Source organism: Primulina tabacum, chromosome 3 (genome assembly GCF_025594145.1).
Source record: "Primulina tabacum isolate GXHZ01 chromosome 3, ASM2559414v2, whole genome shotgun sequence".
In the NCBI taxonomy this organism is placed as follows: Eukaryota; Viridiplantae; Streptophyta; class Magnoliopsida; order Lamiales; family Gesneriaceae; genus Primulina; species Primulina tabacum.
Window position 1 is genome coordinate 13,875,181 of NC_134552.1, and position 21,488 is coordinate 13,896,668.

General features: G+C 32.6%; 2 protein-coding genes across 2 annotated transcripts; both read left to right on the top strand.

The window, feature by feature from the left end:
* Nucleotides 1–11,122: 11,122 nt before the first annotated feature.
* On the top strand, nucleotides 11,123–12,798 carry LOC142540611 (quinone-oxidoreductase QR2-like). The gene is made up of 4 exons (XM_075646897.1): nucleotides 11,123–11,298; nucleotides 11,533–11,626; nucleotides 11,859–12,124; nucleotides 12,366–12,798. The coding sequence occupies exons 1-4, from the start codon at nucleotides 11,276–11,278 to the stop codon at nucleotides 12,601–12,603; spliced, it is 621 nt and encodes a 206-aa protein (XP_075503012.1). The 5' UTR covers nucleotides 11,123–11,275; the 3' UTR covers nucleotides 12,604–12,798.
* A 3,924-nt stretch (nucleotides 12,799–16,722) lies between these two features.
* LOC142540612 (uncharacterized) lies at nucleotides 16,723–18,649 on the top strand. The gene is made up of 2 exons (XM_075646898.1): nucleotides 16,723–17,168; nucleotides 18,266–18,649. The coding sequence occupies exons 1-2, from the start codon at nucleotides 16,886–16,888 to the stop codon at nucleotides 18,646–18,648; spliced, it is 666 nt and encodes a 221-aa protein (XP_075503013.1). The 5' UTR covers nucleotides 16,723–16,885; the 3' UTR covers nucleotide 18,649.
* The last annotated feature ends 2,839 nt before the right edge of the window (nucleotides 18,650–21,488 follow it).

Genomic DNA, 21,488 nt, shown 5'->3' on the forward strand with positions numbered 1-21,488 from the left:
TAGATATTTGTTATCAAAAGGTGTCTCTTTGTCGCATTTTCGAGATTAGCGAAAAATGTGTTGGTTATCCTTTTTATGTAAGATAAAATTGTATTTACGTTCACAGTCAGTTTTCGAATTGACGGTGTGATGCGATTCGATTCGATCCAGACGGATGGAGCGGTGGATCGGACCTATTCCAAACGACCCGGATGAAGTCAACTTCTTCCATTCTAAAAATTAAAGGCGTAAGCATGAAGCCGAACAAAATTGATTTTTCTGGATATTGGAACCTTTTACCACTGAATTCACACGAGAAGCATCTACGGCAACACATTCCCAGAAATTTAACAATTCTTTCTCACAACCCAATTAATATCTACTCACTATTTCCTCCTAACCCGAAATACACAGATCCCGCGGCTATTTAGGAAAATGGATTTGATTAACCATTTAAAAAAAAATAACATCTCAAATGTATTTAAAATATACTGCAGAAGGTCGTTCCATCCCAAACACATTATATATACTAGTTACTCTGCACACGCGATGCGTGTGTGTATATTCTTTTTTATCATTATCGATGAACTAAAGTGAAATTTGACAAATTATGGATGGATTAAATTGATATTTGAGTTCTTGAAATAAAATAAAAATAAAAATAAAAGTATGTGTTGAATTTTTTTTATATATAAAAAAGTATAATATTAGTATTATATAAGGGTAAAGTTGGAAGAAAAAGTTGGTATCCCTCCTAAATGGTTACTATCATGTACTCAACTTTAATAAAATAGAATATATATATATTTCCAAAATATCATTTATTGTGTCATCATTTCGACAGCCATACTACCTTAAAACCTCCTAGATTTATTAATTAATTCTATAATTGACTGCCTCAATTATACATGTCGCCGCTTGTTGTATAGCTTTTTCCATGCATTACTTATACCTTATATTAAATGTTTTATAAAATTAATCATTAGTAAAAAAAATTACCATACTTTACATAATAAGATAATTTGAATAAATAATATTACAATGACACAATTAAATTAATTGAAATTATCTGTAATCTCGTATATTCTTTTAATATTTTAAATCATTAAATGTATGATTTAATGATAGATTTAGAATATTTTTGTCGATAATATTATAAAAATTGTATGATTGCTTATGTTAATTTTTTTATGTTGAAAATTGGTACAAGTAAAGTTTTTAAGGACTAAAATGATATGATTATATTTTAAGAGGCTCATGCGCAATTAAAAATGCATAAAATAATATAAGTAATATATGGAGTGAATCGTAATTGAATATATATATATATATATATATATATATATATATATAAAAGTAAAAATTTATTGTAAAAAGTAAAAATCTCAAACTCTCAAAATTTACCAAACTACATACTTTATAAAATTTTTCTCTCTACTCACTTGTGATTTTCTTCACAAATGAGAGATATATTTATAGAAAATCTTTACAAATAATCCAAAAATAAATTCATCATTACCTACATCATCACACACTAATTTTCAATATTTACAACTCTTATTTTCAACATTCAAATATTCAATATACACATTTTAAATATTATTTTTCAACACTCCCCCTTGTGATGATGATCATAATGATTGTCTTCATTACGTGTTTTTATACTGCCTCGTTAAAAACCTTACTAGGAAAAATCCATTGGGATAAAAACCATAGTAAGGAAAAAAGAGTGCAGTCACGTAAACTCCCCCTAATGTTGACACGAACAATTCTTCACAAATTTCGTAGATTGCGCATCCCAATATTATATATGTGCTTTCTGAATATTGTCGTAGGAAGTGCCTTTGTGAAGAGATCTGATGAGTTTTCACTTGATTGAATGTGACGAACATCAATACATTTATTCTTCTCAAGCTCCTTGGTGAATGCAAAGAACTTAGGAGGAATATGTTTAGTTCTGTCGCTTTTTATGTATCATTCTTTCATTTGAGCAACACATGCATCATTATCTTCATATAGTATCAAAGGCTTCTCGTCAAATGATAATCCGCATGAGATTTGGATATGTTGGGTTATTGATTTTAACCATACACATTCACGACTTGCTTCATGTAGTGCAATAATCTCGGCGTGATTTGATGAAGTTGTTACGAGCGTTTGTTTCTGTGAACGCCAAGAAATTGCAGTGCCTCCACGAGTAAATACATATCCAGTTTGGGAACGTGCCTTGTGCGGATCAGATAAGTATTCAGCATCGGCATAACCAATTATACTTGGATTAGCATCTTTTGAATACAGAAGTCCCAAGTCTATCGTTCCTCGTAGATAACGGAATATATGTTTAATTCCGTTCCAGTGTCTCTTTGGTGGATATGTGCTAAATCTTGCCAATAAATTTACGGCAAAAGATATATCAGGCCTTGTACAATTTGTAAGATATATAAGGGCACCGATAGCACTTAGATATGGTACTTTTGAACCAAGAATATCTTCATCATCTTCACATGGACGGAATGGATCCTTTTCTATGTTTAATGATCTAACAACCATTGGAGTACTTAAAGGATTTGATTTATCCATATTAAAACATTTAAGGATCTTTTCTGTATAATTTGTCTGGTGAACAAACATTCACATTCTTTTTGTTCAATTTGTAAACTCAAACAATACTTGGTTTTTCCAAGATCCTTCATTTCAAATTCTTCCTTCAAATATGACACAACTTCTTGAATTTCCTTATTCGTTCCAATGATGTTTAAATCATCAACATATACAGCAATAATTACGCATCCGGATGTTGTTTTCTTAATGAAAACACAATGGCATATTGAATTATTTACATATCCCTTTTTCATCAAGTGATCACTTAACCTATTATACCACATTCGGCCGGATTGCTTTAACCATATAATGATCTTTGTAATTTCACAGAATAACATTCTCTGGGTTTTGAACTTTGTACTTCAGACATCTTAAATCCTTCAGGGATTTTCATATATATATATATTACTATCAAGTGATCCATATAAATAAGCTGTAACAACATCCATAAGACGCATTTCTAAATTTTCAGATACCGTCAAGCTAATCAAATACCGAAACGTAATTGCATCCATCACGGGAGAATACGTTTCTGTATAATCAATTCCAGGCCTTTGAGAAAAACCTTGTGCAACAAGTCGAGCTTTATATCTTACAATTTCATTTTTCTCATTTCGCTTTCGAATAAAAACCCATTTGTATTCAACAGGTTTTACACCTTCAGGTGTAAGGACTATAGGTCCAAAAACATTATGTTTATTTAGCGAATCCAATTCAACCTGGATGGCATCTTTCCATTTTATCCAATCCTGCCGATTTTTACATTCACCAAAAGATTTTGGTTCATGATCTTCATTATCATTTATGATGTCAATTGCCACATTATAAGAAAATATATCATCAATTTCTTTTATATCTTTTCGGTTCCATATTTTTCCAGTATTAATATAATTGATAGAGATTTCACGATTCTCGTCAGTTTGTGGTTCTGACAGAACATTTTCATCATCATGTGTTTCTTCAGGAACATCATTCTCTATTTTGTGATCATCATGTGTTTCTTCAGGAACATCATTATCTATTTTGTGATCATCGTGTTTCTCTATGAATTTTCTTTTTCGAGAATTTTTATCCTTGGAACCGACTGGTCTTCCACGCTTCAGGCGTTTAATGACATCATGAGTATCTTCAATTTGTTTCTTCGGAATTTCAATTCGAGCAGGGGCATTTGCAGCATGTATATATGATTTAGTTACCCCTTTTGTGTCTGCAAATGCATCTGGTATTTGATTTGCTATTCTTTGCAAGTGCACAATTCGCTGTACATCTTTTTCACATTGTTTTGTTCTTGGATCCAGATGTAACAATGATGATACATACCATGTAATTTCCTTTTCGGTATGTTTCTTATCTCCCCCTAACATTGGGAAGATTTTCTCATTAAAATGACAATCAGCAAAACGTGCTGTGAACACGTCACCTGTCTGAGGTTCAAGATATCGAATGATTGATGGACTATCATAACCGATATAAATTCCAATCTTTCTTTGAGGTCCCATTTTCTTTCATTGCGGTGGTGCAATAGGCACATACACCATACATCCAAAAATTCTCAGATGAGAAATGTCTGGTTCTTTACCAAATGCAAGCTGCAATGGGGAGCATTTATGATATGCAATTGGTCTGATGCGAATTAATGCAGCAGGATGTAAAATTGCATGTCCCCATATAGAAATAGGGAGCTTTGTTTTCATAATCATTGGTCTAGCAATCATTTGCAGACGTTTAATCAATGATTCAGCCAATCCATTCTGTGTATGTACATGAGCAACATGATGCTCAACAATGATTCCCATAGACATACAATAATCATTGAAAGTCTGGGAAGTAAATTCACCAGCATTATCAAGTCTAATTTTCTTGATCGTATAATCGGGAAATTGATTCCTCAATTTTATTATTTGAGCAAGTAATCTTGCAAATGCAACATTTTGAGTTGACAATAAACATACATGTGACCATCTGCTGGATGCATCAATCAATACCATAAAGTATCTAAATGGTCCACATTGTGGATGAATTGGTCCACAAATATCACCCTGAATACGTTCAAGAAAAATTGGTGATTCAGTTTGGATTTTGACTGGTGATGGTCTTATAATAAGTTTTCCAAGAGAACATGATTTACATTGAAACTTATTATTTTGAAAGATCTTCTGGTCTTTCAGTGGATAACCATGTGTATTTTCTATGATTCTTCGCATCATTGTTGAACCAGGATGTCCCAATCGGTCATGCCAATTTGTTAATATTGAAGAATTATCAACTACCATGTTTGATTCAATGGGACTTATATGTGTATAATGCAATCCAGTAGGGAGCATTGATAGTTTTTCAATCACATATTTCTTTCCTATTTATATGTGGTAAGACACATATATTTCTCATTTCCTTCATTCATTGTTTGAGTATCATACCCATGGGAATATATATCATTAAAACTCAACAAATTTCTTTTCGATTGTGGTGAATATAAAGCGTCATTGATCAAAAATTTTGTACCATTAGGTAACAAAAATTGTGATTTACCACATCTTTTAATCAAGTCTACAGGACCTGATATTGTATTCACCATTATTTTTGTTGGTTTTAGTTCCAAGAAATATCTTTTATCTCGGAGGATAGTGTGCGTTGTACCACTATCGGGTATGCAAACTTCAGCTTTGTTCATAGCATTTTCCATATTTGAACTTCAAAAAAAATATGCAATGAAATATAATGACTAACAATAAAATACAATACAATACATATGTAAAAAATATAGCACACGATAAAACATTATCATACGGGTACATAAAATATTTTACATATTTATTTCACCAGCAAATTGATCATTGTCTGAGAAATCAATCAAAAAATCTCCAGCATCAAAATGAGTTGAATCACTCAAAGGTTCACTTTGTTCAGTGAAGTTGGTCTCCTTTTCTTTCCCCTTTATTGATTCTTTATAAAGTTTACAAAGGTGCTCAGTGGCTCGACAAATACGGGTCCAATGTCCTGGAGTACCACATCTGAAACAAGAACTTTCAAATCTTTTTGAGTGATTCTCATTAACACTCATATTTTCATGATGCCTTTTCTGTGGATGGTTTGGGACGTTCTTTTGAGATGAGTTATAAACGTAACTGTCTCGATTATTTTCAAAACCACGGCCGCGTCCACGACCACGACCACTTCCACGTCCACGTCCACGACCACGACCTCGATTTCGTCCTCGACCAAAATTTTGTCTATAACTTTGATTTTGGTTTCCAGATTTAAATTCATTTTTGTTTACGACATTTACTTCAGGAAATGCCGTTGAACCAGTGGGTCGTGCCTAATGATTTCTCATTAGCAGCTCGTTATTCTTTTTCCGCCACTAGGAGACAGGCGATAAGTTCAGAATATCTCAAAAATCCACGCACTCTATATTGTTGTTGTAGAGTTATATTCGATGCGTGAAAAGTGGAAAATGTTTTTTCAAGCATTTCCATTTCAGTAATCTCATGCCCACAGAATTTCAATTGCGAGATTATTCTATACATCGCTGAGTTATAATCACTGACTTTTTTAAAATATTGGAATCTCAACGTATTTCATTCATCCCGGGCGGTCGGAAGTATAACTTCCCTTATATGTTCGAATCTTTCTTTTAATCCCTTCCACAAAGCCATGAGATCTTTTTCAATTAGATATTCACATTTCAATCCCTCGTCGAGATGTCGACGCAAAAATATCATGGTTTTTGCCTTTTCTTGGGATGTCGATATGCCATTTTCTTTTATGATCTCACTTAGATCCAATGACTCAAAATGCATTTCTACATCAAGAGTCAATGGCATATAATTTTTCCCCGTAATATCAAGAGCAATGAATTCGAGCTTTGTCAAGTTTGACATGGTGGTACTAAAAAAAATTACGATGCATTTTATTAGTTAATGAATATTGCAATACAAAGTAATGGATAAACAACAAGTACATCCATTTGTAAAAATAAAGAAAACACACGAGAAGGATATTCTTCAATAAATACAAGACTCGTGAGTATGATAACCAAAATAATTAAAAATATCCTTGAGAAAGCCATCTTCTTTTTTCTTCGAAAATTTGATGAAGAATAATTTTTAGAGAAGAAATGAAAGTTGGAGTGATTGAATGTGTTTGTGAGATCATATTTATAGGGCAAAAACTAGCCGTTTTGTTACCGTTTATTACCGTTGGTGTACAAAAAATAAATGTATGCATTTGTATAATTTTATGGTAATAATATGATGTATATAATATTAGTCATGTTTAAATAATTATGTATATCATTTCACATTATTATAATGCGGTGTCACAAGTTATTTTGTTTAAAAACCTTATAGGCTTTTATACTTTTCGTATCCCTTACCGGGAGTGTGGGATGTCGTCTTAACATCCTCTCAGGATTTATAACAAGTTTTTGAAAAATTTATTTTTATTATTTATGAATAACATTATATTATATATATTAAATAGATACACAATAAATAAATAAACAGTAAAATAAATATTATTACTTTTGTTACCTTTTTCTTCTGTTTTGGAGCTTGGAAAAATATGGAGGACATTTAGAGCTTCGTGTTGATAACGTGTTGTGAAAAAGTAAAAATTTATGGTAAAAAGTAAAAATCTCAAACTCTCAAAATTTACCAAACTACACACTTTATAAAATTTTTCTCTCTACTAACTTGTGATTTTCTTCACAAATGAGAGATATATTTATAGAAAATCTTTACAAATAATCCAAAAATAAATTCATCATTACCTACATCATCACACACTAATTTTCAATATTTACAACTCTTATTTTCAACATTCAAATATTCAACATTCAAATATTCAATACACATATTTTAAATATTATTTTTCAACAGCATTTTATATTGTAAGTCAAATAAAAGCCAATGAATAAGGACACATTATTATTCGGTGTGGTGTGCTATTTTTAAAATTTTTAAAAGCCTCGACTTATTTTTGTTGGACACATATTAAAATGTTGCATTTGATTTTATTATTATTGAGTATGTAAATGGTCTCATTAGTATATTTTGTGAGATAGATCTTTTATTCGAGTAACCAACTGAAAAATATTATTTTCACGTCAAAAATATTATTTATTATTGTATATATGAAGAAGGTTGACACAGTCTCACAGATTTTATTCGTTAAAATCTGTGAGACTGTATCACAAAAGACATACTCTTTAAAATTATACAAATGGTACAAAATATTTCCCTCTCGATTTTAAATTCTCTCATAAAAGACATTACAAACAAGTTACAAGTGACATATATTCAACGTAAGACATCTAAAATTGGTTAAATAACTGTTTTTTTATTCGACAAAATTTGCCCTTTAGTTTAATATTTGGGAAAATTTTTAATTGAAAACGAAAATATAAAATGATGGTTTTAATTTGATTTGAGGATGTATTACGCACAAAAAAAAAAAAAAAAACAATTTAACGAAGGAGTTTGTCAAGAAACTTAGGGTAGTGTATTCAATGTATGAGATTTATTGATTTTTAATGAATTTTATAGATTTTAAAAGTCTAGTGGTATTCAATTAAGACTTTTACATACTCTATAGAAGTCTAGTGATATTCAAAATTGACTTTCATAGAGTTTTATAAAGTCAAGTGATATTCAACATTGACTTTTAAAAACTCTATCAAAGCCTATAAGTATTCAAATTTTCAATAGACTTTTAATGACTTCATTGAATTTATTAACATACAAACATTAAAGCCTAATGTACAACTATAAATTGTTAAAAATTGTATTTGATTCAACCCAAAGATTTGGATTGATTTTTAAAACTTCTAACTCATACACAAGCTATTTATTTATCTGTCTGTCGCTTCACATCACCTCTCTTCTTATCTTCTCTCCTCTCATCTATCTCTATCACTCTCTCAAATTTTCGAAGTGTATCTCTATATATATATTTTCATCTTTCAGTTTCAAAATTTTTCATTTTTTGACTGATTGTTCATTTAATAATTTTTTATTTTAATATCATAGGAAATTTTGAATTCTAAAATTGATTTTGTGATTTTTAATTTATGATTTATACAAATTAATGTAATATTCAATAATAATAAAAGATGATCCAAAAAAATATCGCTTAGTTTTTAATAATTGAATAGCCTCGCAACAATCATTATTTTTTAAATTCTTTTTAGCATTTTCAATTAATATGTAAGCTATGATATTTTATACAAATTATATCCACACAATGCTTAAATAATATTATTTCCACATGTATATTATCAATTCAAAATAATGTTACGGATTAATCAATTGATGTATGTTAAAAAATTTACAAACATGCATACAAACCCACATATATACACATATAAGGATTAAATGATTTAATTTTTAAATAAGTAAATTTATTTATTAATATAAATATTGAAAAACTATTTCAAACTGGATATGTTATATATGTCAATTAATTATTGGTTTAAAGAAATTAAAAAAAATAATATGTTATAATTAAGTACAAAATTTATAAAATTCCATAAAAAAAAATTCACAAAAGTCTATAAAAATATTGTACAAAAATCTAAATGAATCCACATAAATCTGTTTATAAATCTATGAAATTCTGTAAAAGTTAATAAATATCTATCAAATCCATAAAAGTTTGTCATTTGAAAAAGTCATTAAAAATTACCAAAACTCTGAAGTTACCAAATATATTATTTATTATGTGACTTTGATGGTATAAACTTATTATTAATCTCTACAATTTTTTCCATATTCTTCCCAGTTTTCATCGAACTTCTATCTATATTAAAGCTCACTTTTTTTTTTAATAATGCTACATGTACAACCAAATTTGTACATCAATTCTTACAACACAATAAATTCATTACAAAAATGTCATTTATCAAAATCACAGACAAAATATCATGAAATAATAGCAAAATCTCAGAATATAATAACAAAATCTTACGATATAATTATTGTAAATATCGTTGTACAAAATTTTCGTTGTACGTTTAGCATTATTTCTTTTTTTCTTTTTCTTTTTCTCTCTTGTAGTTTTTTTTTTAAATTTATATTTTCAAATAATTAAATTATATGAGTACGTGAAATTCACATACGATTGTTGTTGCATCTATTCCAGCACAAATTCCCTATTGGTATGACCAAATTATACCAAAATAAAAGTAGTATTATATCATTTTCCAAAGTAAATTTCAAAACTATAATATATTTTAATTTTATAATAAAAATCAAAATAATTGCAAACAAAAAAAAATCCAAAGAATTTTGTTTTAAAAAAAAAGTACTGTACAATCACGTAACACGTCAAATGGGGCAATAATCTATAATAAATTGCATATCCATGTCAGGTTTAATATTATGTAATAATACACATAAATTAAACAAAACGTATTAAATTTTATTTTAAAAAATATATATTTTGTGTCATGTGTCTCTAATGTATTTGCAGATGAATTCATCCAATTCCAAAATAATCTTTTTTTTACCTATTTAAGCAGATGAATTTAGATTTTGAATTATATTTTTTATTCTCAATCATTCGTATTGAGTAAAATGACCAGTGTTCTAAAAAGCCTGTTTAAGCTTGAAGTTCGACAAAAACACCCCGCTTCGGAGAAAAGCGGAAAAAAACGGTTAAACTGTAGTTTGATCGAATTAAGCGTAATTAGGACGTTTAATTAAGTGTACTTAAGCACAATTAAGCGCATATATTTAGTTTTAAATTTTTTATTTTGAAGGTATGTCTTTTTATTTTAAAATACTAAATTATGTTTATAATTTAGATGTTTATTTTTCAATTTTAATTATGATTAAGCATGTCTGATAATGATTTGACAAATATTTATCATTTTTTAATGTGGTCTAGTTGCAAAAAAAAAATAAAGATTGTAATTTTGAGATTTTTATGATTTTATAAATATGAGAATTAATGCATTAGATTTAAATTTATCATATTTATGTATTATTTTATCCATTTATTGGTTTGAGATAATTACAATTACACTAAAAATAAAAAATGTTTTTTCAGGCTTAAGACTGTGCTAATCTCGCTTGAGCTTGAAAAGCTTGGAGCTCGACATCCGCGCTTCAGGACACTTCACGTTTTTTAGAACTTTGGTAAAATCAAACGATTTTTTCTAATGACTCTCAATTTTTTTGATGTATTAGATTTAACTAATATCATTAATATCCTTTTTTAAAAAGAACTATTATAATTACTTAACAAAAATAATTCAAAATCAACCATATGTAGATCGAATTCATTCATTGCCTACGCCATCTGAACATCAGTCAATAAATATAAAAGCTATTTTTCTCCTCACTAACAAACCTTTTCCTTGTAATTTTTTTATCTCTTTTTTTTTTTATTATATTTGCAAAAAATAAGGAATTTTGAGCCAATGAACGAGGAGATTAGTCAAGTTCCACGGCACGTCTAGAACTTGACGGAGTCAGCCGAGAGAACCCGTGATTTTGGGGAAACGATTAGTCTACGCTGCCTTGCATTCCAGAATGTAAATTAATATAATGTGAAAAAATGTGAAATCTAGTCACCCAGTCACCTATAAAAACAGGCTTTTTCACCTCGTTTATTACTCCAAGTTCGAGTTTACTAACTATTCTACCGAAACCCACGATCAATTATTTCGTAAGCAAGAAGAAAAAAGAGAGAGATGGCAACTAAACTTCACATTGTGTAAGTATTTCGATCTCTTTTTTCAATTCTTTTTAGTGAACTGGTTTGTTTTGTGTTTGTGAGCATGGAATCCGTGGATTCTTGATTTTTTTACTTGTTTCGATGATTCTAATAAGAAATCGATCTGTTTTTGGTTTGTAAAGATGTAAACTTTGATGGGATTTTTTGGTTTGTGTGTTTACCGGAGATTCTTGATTTCTGTTATCTAATTTCATCTGATTTATTATTTCGCAGTTATTATTCCATGTATGGACATGTCGAGAAACTTGCCCGTGAAATCAAGAAAGGGGCCGACACTGTCAAAGGAGTTGATGCCAAGTTGTTTCAGGTTTGTGTTTGTGTTGGTGCTTGGAATTGAATAAATTTATAGCCAACCACCCCTTCACTTGTTGTAACTGGTTAGTTTCTCCATTAATGTGTTGTGAATACTTTAAAGTCAACCCTTTAGCTTCCTCTGTCAACTGTCATTCTTCGACGGAGCTTCGCTCCTAGAGAAATTTAGGGGGTGAAATCATGTTTGATCTTATATCTAATGCATAATTATGTAATAATATATGCAGGTTGCTGAGACGCTTCCTGCTGAGGTTCTCGGGAAGATGTATGCGCCCCCAAAGAGTGCTGATGTGCCAGTGATTACACCCGAAGAACTGGTCGAGGCAGATGGACTCATATTCGGTATGCCCACCAGATTCGGGATGATGCCAGCTCAATTGAAAGCACTACTAGATGGGACAGGCAAGCTGTGGCAGACCGGAGCGCTAGTAGGCAAGCCTGTTGGCATGTTCACAAGCACTTCATCTCAAGGAAGCGGACACGAGACCACAGCGTATGTTTACTACATCTTTGGCCTTTGCTTGCAAGAATAATGTGAGGTCCGAGTGATCGATCAACAAAAGTACTTTGATTGGTTTCGCTTAGTGGTGCAAACCAACCAAATCGAGCTCGATTTTATTTAGTTTTTATTCGCACACATGATATTTCTGTCTCCACCATGGCCACTTAAAACCCAAACCATTGATAATTTTGCACTCCACAAAAGACTTATTTAGAGATTTGGTGTGATGCAGGTTAACCGCGATCACTCAATTCGCGCATCACGGGATGATCATTGTTCCCACGGGATACACATTTGGGGAAGGCATGTACGTGTTGGATGAGATTAAAGGTGGCAGTGCCTATGGTGCTGGAACTTTCACCGGAAGAGATGGGTCGAGGCAGCCTTCAGATCTCGAATTGGGCCATGCTTTCCACCAAGGAAAATACATTGCTGGTATTGTCAAGAAGTTTAAAGGAGGATCTGCTTAAACAAGATTTGGGATTTCATCCATATTTTTATTATAATTTTATCGTGTTGTCCTGGTGTTGAAGTTTATTATCTACTGATTTATCCCGTTGTTTCTTCCCGTTGGATTCGAAATAAATAAATGTAATGCCTTTGTTGTGATTTCTTGTTTCTGATCATATTTGTAATGATAGTGTTTTGCACAATATTTTGAGTTATTGGCGTGTCATGTGTTACTTATGCTAACTTGAATGAAAAATAACAAAAGTATAACTTTTAACTATTTAAACGACGTAAATCCAATCTCATAAACTAACATGCATCAAAATAATTGAAATTGATTGAAATAACGCTTGAAATTGAAGAAAACAAACTCTCAATATAATTTTATTTTTCATAAATGGCTAAAAATCTGCAATCATAAAATTGAAATAAACTTGTTGAAAAGTGGAATGAAAAACACGTAAAAAGTTTTAGACTAAAAATGTCAATAGTTTAAAGATGAAAACTAGATATTTTGCGGAGAATTGTGTTGTTGAGTTGAGTTGTGTCCTAATTTCATCCGCCTATGTTTCTTTTTGTTCCTTTTGAGAGTTTCTCCCACTCCGCGCTCCATTATCCTACGATCATTGGTCACGATCGATCTCATCCGCTTGGATGATGTTGGATTCATTCAACTATATGAATGATGGGCTCAAATTTTTCAATAAGTTTTTGGGTCAAACTAAATGGGACCGATTTAATATTTTGGTGCAAACATATATTTTAGACAATGTACTCTGTTTCTACACATTGATAATTGTGTTCCATGTTATTAAAAGTTTGAACATACAAATTATGAATTATGAATTTCCGCATTCACCTCCTTATCGTACGGTAAAAACTTGTGTGAGACGATATCACGGGTCGTATTTTGTGAGACATATCTCTTATTTGGGTCATCCATGAAAGAGTATTACTTTTTATGCTAAGAATATTATTTTTTATTGTGAATATCGGTAGGGTTGACCCGTTTCACAGATAAAGATTCGTGAGACTGTCTCACAAAAGACCTACTCTACCGTATATTTATTGTGTTTGAGATTTACATCTCAGAGTTCAAAAATATAATCCCGTATATTTTTTTAAAAAATATTTCAATATTTCGATAAATATAATACATGTCTTTAATTTATTTTGAGAAACGTGTATTTTAGAGTAGTAGGACACTAGATTATGATAAGTTCATATCACGTAGAATCGCAACAGAACCTCCATCAAAAAGAGTTCTCTTCTGCGTCGTCCAGGTAATGGAGAAAGTCTCACACTATTATCAGATTGTCACTTAGCTAGGAATGTTGATACTTTTCAGGTCCTGAATATTTTCATGCGGAACATCTTGATTTTTTTGTTTTTTTTCCGAGATAAGTCAAATATTATATTTAACGACGTATGTTCTTCGTTCATACAACATGTTTGATGTTTTTTAAGGTTTTGTTTTAAGTTTGGATCGAACTCCTCACACATCTCCCATAAAAAGTAAATAGTATCGGATAAACTTCACCAACTTAGACGTCCCCAGGTCACGATTTTTTTTCGTTTTGTTGTCATTGAATCATGTGGGTAATTAATTCGGTATTTGAAGAAATTATCATAAATTTGATGAGTAGGAAAGTGAACAGTATAAACCAATTTCGATTAATAAGTCGTAGATGAATGAGTAAAATGTAAAAAACCAATTAATGTAGCTCTCTGTATTGCGAGCAGGATGGATTGCGATGATTCAACCAGAGAAAGCGCAGTTGCTGGGGAGGATTCAAGTGAAGCCGATACTAAAATGGCGAACGGAGCAGAATCATTGGAAGATTTGAACGAGTGTGAAAGTGCTGGAAGCAAGAAGGATGATACCTCAACATCGATCGTCCCGTCTGAAGTCATCATTGAATGTGATAGTGCTGAAACCGAAGACAACGAGGATGCGGCGGAGCCAATCTTCCCTCCTGAAGTTGTCATCGAGATCTTGTGCTGGTTGCCTCTCAGGTCCCTAGCGAAACTCCAGCTCATCTGCAAGGAATGGCGAGGTTTCATTAATGGCCGCTACTTAATGGAAAGAAACGTGGATCGCAGAGAGGTTATTTGCCATTGGCACAATGTCGTGAGGCAAGACGATCCGACCAAGCGGAACCCCGATGATGAAAATTTTCAATTACTTGATGTTTGTGATGGCTTGCTTTTCATAACGAGTTTCGGCACAGAAAAGTTTACCATCTGGAACCCAGCCACTCGCGGAGTTCTCCATCTGCCTGATCATCACAAGGATGTCTATGGGGTCACCTTCAATTATGTCAAATCCACCGGAAACTATCTAGTGGTTTCTATATACAACGACGAATCGGGCAAAGAAAGCTGTGAAGTTTTTACTCCTGGCCAGTCAGAATCTTGGCGGCCCTTGGCGTTTCCTGATGTTGCGGAAGATGAGGGACACAGAAAAAAACAGCGTGTTCAGGTAGTTTCAACCGGAGAAGCTGTCCACACTGTCCTAATTATCAAAGTTGGATCTACGGTCACTAAAAAGGTGGTGTCGCTGGATTTGGAGACGGAATGTTTCACCGTGACCTGTTTCACGAAAACTCAGTTCAACAACTTGAGAACCCTCTGGGCTATAGATTGGAATGGGAAACTGGCGTTAACGACCTTAATCGGAAACGATCTCCACGTGACGGAGTTGGAGGACTACAAGAAACAAAGATGGTGTCAAAAAGATAAAGTCATCCCACTGTCCTTCCTGCAAGAAGGAGGCGATGATGTGGTCATGAGTTTGGTTCCATTGCTTGCAAAAGATGGTGATATATGGTTCATCTGTAAAGAGGCCGTGATGATCGTTTACAGTATTGAAACCGGCCGCTCCTGTCCCGTAAACTCAAGCAAGTTACCACCAGCCGGAAAGATGTACCCCTACAAACCAACACTCGTAGGTTTACGAGGAATGCAGCAAGATCCCGAGTTTGGGAAACGTTGGTCTTCTACTTTGAAGTTGGGTTAATCTTTAACTAACTCTCTATTCACTGAGTAAGTGGTTATTTATTTAGAACTCGTTTGATAAGGATAGTAAGTGGTTATTTATTTAGAACTCGTTTGATAAGGATAGATGGTCGTCAATTTTATGCTTTATTTGAATTTCGATTACTGTGTTGTAAGTACTTTGTTTGGTCATAATTAAGGCGTTTTTCCATTCATTGTCGATTCTTGAACTTGGATTTCGAGATGGATAAGTGCTACTGCATGAATAAATAGAGTGCGCAAAATAATTCTAGTCAAATATTGTTTTTTGAAAATAATCTTTCTATTTGAGTTTGACCCTACAATGTATGTGTATTTGTGTATATCTCAAATTGAAAATAGAGTCAAGAGGAACATGAAAAACCAAAAAAACCTAAAAATTAATAGGTTGTTGAATGAAAAGTAATGATTATGATTGAATAGAGGAAAACATAGGTTTTCGATTTTATTTGACCAAAATTTGAGCAATCATCCGAGTGAGCCCGTTGAGTGAATTTAATCTCATTTAACTTGATCAACAATTTTGAGTAAGTTCCATTTAATGATAATCAGTAGACGTAGGTGGTGTGGATAACACAGTGAAATATATTTTTACTCCCTTCCATTCTTCTGGACATCTAAGCTTTCCTATGATAAAAAAGCTTTTTGGTTCATGTTGGGTTTCTTGGACAAACGCTTTTCTCCATCTGTAACTTGTAATTCTATTTTGTGTGAGACGGTCTCACATGTCGTATTTTGTGAAACGGATCTCTTATTTGGATCATCCAAGAAAAAATATTACTTTTTATGCTAAAATTATTAATTTTTATTGTGAATATCGGTAGAGTTGATCCGCCTCACAGATAAAGATTCGTGAGACTATCTTACCAGAGATCTACTCTAAAACAAATAAGTGAGTATGATTATATTAATTATTATCGATAATACAAAAATTATATTTTCAAAAAACTCATTAGTATACAACAGAAAACTTATTTAAATATAATTTAAAGTATTAATAAAATGGGATGTCGGTATAAATTTCAAGGAATATGGGGACTGAATGTAAATAGATAACTAAAAGTCCTCGTGATATTAAATGCTCCATTCAAAATATAAGACCCGAAGCTTTGGGTTATCGGATCCAAATTTGAACCGACGTTGGCTCACTTTCGTTGTCTTCATCTCTGCCTGCATTTTCTCAATTCTCATGATCACCCGCTCCGATACTTTCCCTCTCACAGTGAAACCCTAAACTCTGGAATCTGATTTTCTTCTACAATCAAGATGTTGCAGCTGCTGTTTTCTCTAGTGTTTGCGGAGATGGCGCTGATTGTTGTGTTCGTGTTCAAGACGCCGCTGAGGAAGCTGGTGATACTGAGTCTGGATCGGGCCAAACGCGGCGGCGGCCCAATCGTAGTGAAGACGGTGGCGGGGACTGTTTTCATCGTGATGATGTCCACCTTGTACAGTGTGGTGGCTGTCCAGAGACGTTGGATCGAGGAAGGCGAGGTCAATCCCACGGATCAGGTTCTCCTAGCTAAGAACCTTCTCGAAGCTTCTCTTATGGGTAAACTTTCTGTTTTTCTTAACAAGAAACTAAGCCAACTGATTTATTTATTTATGTATTAAAAAAACAAAAATAAAACACAATGTAATTTGATTTATTTGGACTTTATAATAAAAAACTTTGCTACGTGAGCTAATTCATGACACGGTTCGCCATCGTGCTCGTGAAACGGTCGGAACGGGAACGGCTGTGCCGCTATAAAGATTCAGGTTAGAATGGTTGTGCAACTATGGCTCTTTTTTTTTTCGAATTTCGGCGATTTCGCGGTGACGACGGCGATTTGGTGGTTGTCATCCATCGGTGCGAAAGGTTTTCTGTAATTTTTTCAAAATTTTCCAAATTTTTTTCAATTAAATTTTTTAAAATTATATAATTATTTCTATTTTTATTATAAAATTATTCTGTGACGTGATTGTGACTGTTCCGCGAACCGTGATCCATGGAGTGAACTTTTTTATTTGTGTTACTGCCTTAAATGTATTAACGATGGATTTGATTTGAGGTTTGGACCATTTGAAGTGGCAAAATAAAATTCTTGGAAGACGAAGGGACCCATAATAAATGTTTTACTCCCTAATTACTCTCGCGTAAATCATTCAAGTTTGGTTAATTGAATCTCAATTTGAAGTATATCGATTAATATTCTATTTCTTAATTTGAATCAAGTTTTCATGGTAATTAATTTGGGAATACCAATGGAGCTTTTATCTCTGGTTTGTGGTTGAAGATTTATTTTTGTAAGGTTTGTGTTAGAATATTAAATTTTATCGTTAGTTCTTACAGAGGTTTCACAGAAAAGTGAGATCTTTTTCATGTGAACCATTTTCCAAAGTGGTATAATCCGAGATACTATGATTTGGACAAAAAGCATATAATATCCATATGAAAAGTGTCAGAATTTTACTCTGATAGAAACGAGCATAATAAATTCAAACATCACGTTATCTGTTATAGACTGTGTAGCTCATGAATTCACTCGGATCAACAGAGTCATATTTGGTTTATTCACTGTCCCTAAACTATGCAAGACATTTCGTTTTTCCCGTGCCCGTTGCATTTTTACTTATTTATCATTCATTGTAATTGTTTTTGTGCAGGATTTTCACTATTTCTTGGCCTGATGATTGACAGATTGCATCATTATATCCGAGAACTGCGCATAAGAAGAAAGAACATGGAAGCCACGAAGAAACAAAGCCGAGGTTTTGAGGATGGCAAGCCTGTAGTGTCCGAGGAAATCAGAGCACTGGAAGTTGGGATGACCACTTTAAAAGAAAGGATCGAGCAACTTGAGATACAGCTCGAAGAAAAGGCTAAAGAGGTGAGCAGCGCAGAAGCCAATGCATTAGCTTTGAAAAAACAATCAGAAGGGTTTCTTCTTGAATATGATCGGCTGCTTGAAGAAAACCAGAATCTTCGTAGCCAGTTGCAATCCATAGATCGGAGCTTGTCTCATTCTGATAGTAAGAAGTTTGCGTGACTAGCTATTAAAATTTGGTTTGTGAGTTATGTGGTTATTGTGTTGTTCATAAATCGTAACATAGTGGTCTCAAAAGGAAAGAAATAGTTTAAAAATATTTGGTCGCAACCGAAGGATCATGAAAAGAAAATCATCGCGTTGTGCGTTGGTTAAGTGTGTCTTGTGAGGGTCGTACTAGCATCAAGGACTAGGCACTTCACCATTAATTTCTACATCGATTTGTGAAGGAGACAATCATCTCCGCACAATGAACCTATTGGAACTGGGGTGTCCTGAAATTGCCTAATATGAATCTCGTCATATGGAATTTTTTATTGGAGACAGAAGGACTTGTGTCTCTCTTTTAATATAGTTAAGTATAATTATTATTATCTTTTTAATCTAGTAAAGAAGTGGATCGAAATTCATTCCTCAGTTTCCAACGGACTAATGTCTAACTTAGAAGCTAAGGTACTTCAGGAGAGTATTATTTCATTGGCTTTAATTATATATGGCCCGAATCCCACGAGATAGGAGATGAAGACAATTGTAAGTATGAATATAAAAGTAAGTGGGTGGCATAAATATGGGAATCTTGTGTAGACCCATGGGACTTTTTAGTTATGGTAGTTTGGACTGAACCACCAACAAATTCAGTGGGCAACTGCTAAATCTGGATTTAGATTCTCGGGACAGATTCTTCCTTCACCAGCAACACTCTTTTCTGTCATGATGTTTCCCACTTTTGGGTAATTACTTTTTTAACAGCTTTTCGCTTTTTTGGACATAAAAACAAAAGCTGCTCTTTGGATAGAATATTTGGTTAGTTTGGAGCTGTGCATGCATTAGATTAGGATAGAATACTCTTTTCCTTAGAAGTTAAGTTTCATAGTTTGGATGTGTAAACATTGCTAAAGGCATCATGGGATTGTGGCTTACAGGTCACCAACACGCCAAAATGACCCCATCCAAAGATGGCCTGTATTTATGAAAGAAAATTGGTGTTTATGTATGATATGATTGCGGAGCAACCCGAAGAAATTAAAGTTTGGTGGCTAGTGTGAGTTTGTTGATAATAATAGTTGAATATTAATAAGAGAAAGTGGGAAAGAAATGGATATGTGTATGTTTGTATCTTCTTCTTGATATATTTTTTTAGGTGACTAGCGATCTCGAATTCGCTCTTGCATCATGGATGCTCTCTGTTGAGTCACAATTCGAAATTTGTGGACTCGTGAATTCGGTTTCTCGTCGATTTCTTGAAGTTCTGGTTATGGCAGACGGCAAGTGTCGTAAGATGAAATTCTGGTACACGAACCGGTAACTTGGGAAATGGTTTAAATTACACGGGGCACAATGCATCAAGTGTTATATTTATATTCTTCAAAGAAAAATGTGATCCGCCAACAATTTTCTAGAGGAGTGACGTAAACCTAAGACACGTGTATTCAAAATATATCTTGTAATAAAAAGTGAAAAAAGAAAAATAACTATGCCAATTGGTTGGGTTTACTAGATCCTTGAGGATTTACAACCCGTTTAATCCCAAAGAAAGTGACGGGTTTAACCCATTTATCCATGAAATATTCCACTATTATAAATATTAAATAAATTTCCTCCTCATCAAATATAGGATTAATTATACACACCACCTCCATGAGGTTTAAGATAATTAAAATTAATTTTGATAATTGCACACCGGTTAAATTTAAAAATTATATATACATTCATTAGGTTTTCAAGCCTGAAATATAAAATAGGATAAGTTGGAAAAATTTCATAACTGCAATACCAACTTGCAAGAAACAACTAGAGTTGGCTACTTTACTGGATCAAGACCAAATGTTTTACATCTTAAAAGGCTCACACACAATGTGGTTGAAAACTTTTACATGTTTTCAAGTAAAATCATCTCTAACAAATAAACTGCAGTTTGGTTTTGAAAGGAAGACAAAGCTGTTGAGGATAGAATAGGAAGCACATTTCAGTGATCTAAGAATCAAGCTTCATGGGAAATCAACAGAGCTGCTTAATGTTAACGCGAAAGCTCGGTTCTCAAGTCAAAAACTCAGACGATCCTTTCGTCATTCTGAGTCTGAAAGGAAAAACTTGAGCTTACAATGTCAAGATTCCTCAACTTTGACGTTCAGCGATGGTAACAACTTGTTTTCGCCATTCTCGAATTGGAATCTAATGGAAACCATAGAACTATAAAAAGAAACGTAAGAAATAATATAATCAAGGGAATATAGAATGGATAGGTGAAGCTAATCGTTAACTGCTTGACAAATGAAAAACAGGGTCGAAGAAAATGCTTACAGCAGGGAAGCCACCATAGTCTCCTGATTTACTGATGTTCTTGGTGACACAACTATCAAAAGCTAATCTGACCTCCAGCAAAAAATGAATCAGCACTTCAGAAATTTTAAAAATACAACTGAAACTAAACTTATTTAAAACAACGTAGGAGCTTATTTTAAAAATAAGTTGTTAAAATTTTTGGATAAAATAAAACAATAAATCTTAAAGATGTTATGTGTTTGATTTTATAAGATAAAATGTTAATGACCAAAAAAGATATGACATTATTTTTAACATATTAGTTATTAAATATGATAACGTGAATAACAAATATAATAGTTATTAATACTACTAATATTTATAATATTTTAAAACTTATTATCAATTGTGTGAAATTACAAAACTGCCTCTCAGGCAATCGGGTTGATTTTGTCGACCTTAGGTTGAAAATCCGAGGGGTATGTTTGGAATCATGTCTCCACAAAATAAATTCAATCCTCGTACAGGTACATAACTGTAATCTTATTTGTCGGGAAAAAAAATTAAATTTAATCTTGTGA

Excerpts from the sequence above, each read along its gene's own strand:
- LOC142540612 (XM_075646898.1), top strand. The coding sequence starts at position 16,886 with ATGTTGCAGCTGCTGTTTTCTCTAGTGTTTGCGGAGATGGCGCTGATT. Across the intron at positions 17,169-18,265 it reads TCTCGAAGCTTCTCTTATGG|GATTTTCACTATTTCTTGGC; the intron begins GTAAACTTTCTG and ends GTTTTTGTGCAG.
- LOC142540611 (XM_075646897.1), top strand. The coding sequence starts at position 11,276 with ATGGCAACTAAACTTCACATTGT. Across the intron at positions 11,627-11,858 it reads TTGATGCCAAGTTGTTTCAG|GTTGCTGAGACGCTTCCTGC; the intron begins GTTTGTGTTTGT and ends TAATATATGCAG. Across the intron at positions 12,125-12,365 it reads AGCGGACACGAGACCACAGC|GTTAACCGCGATCACTCAAT; the intron begins GTATGTTTACTA and ends GGTGTGATGCAG.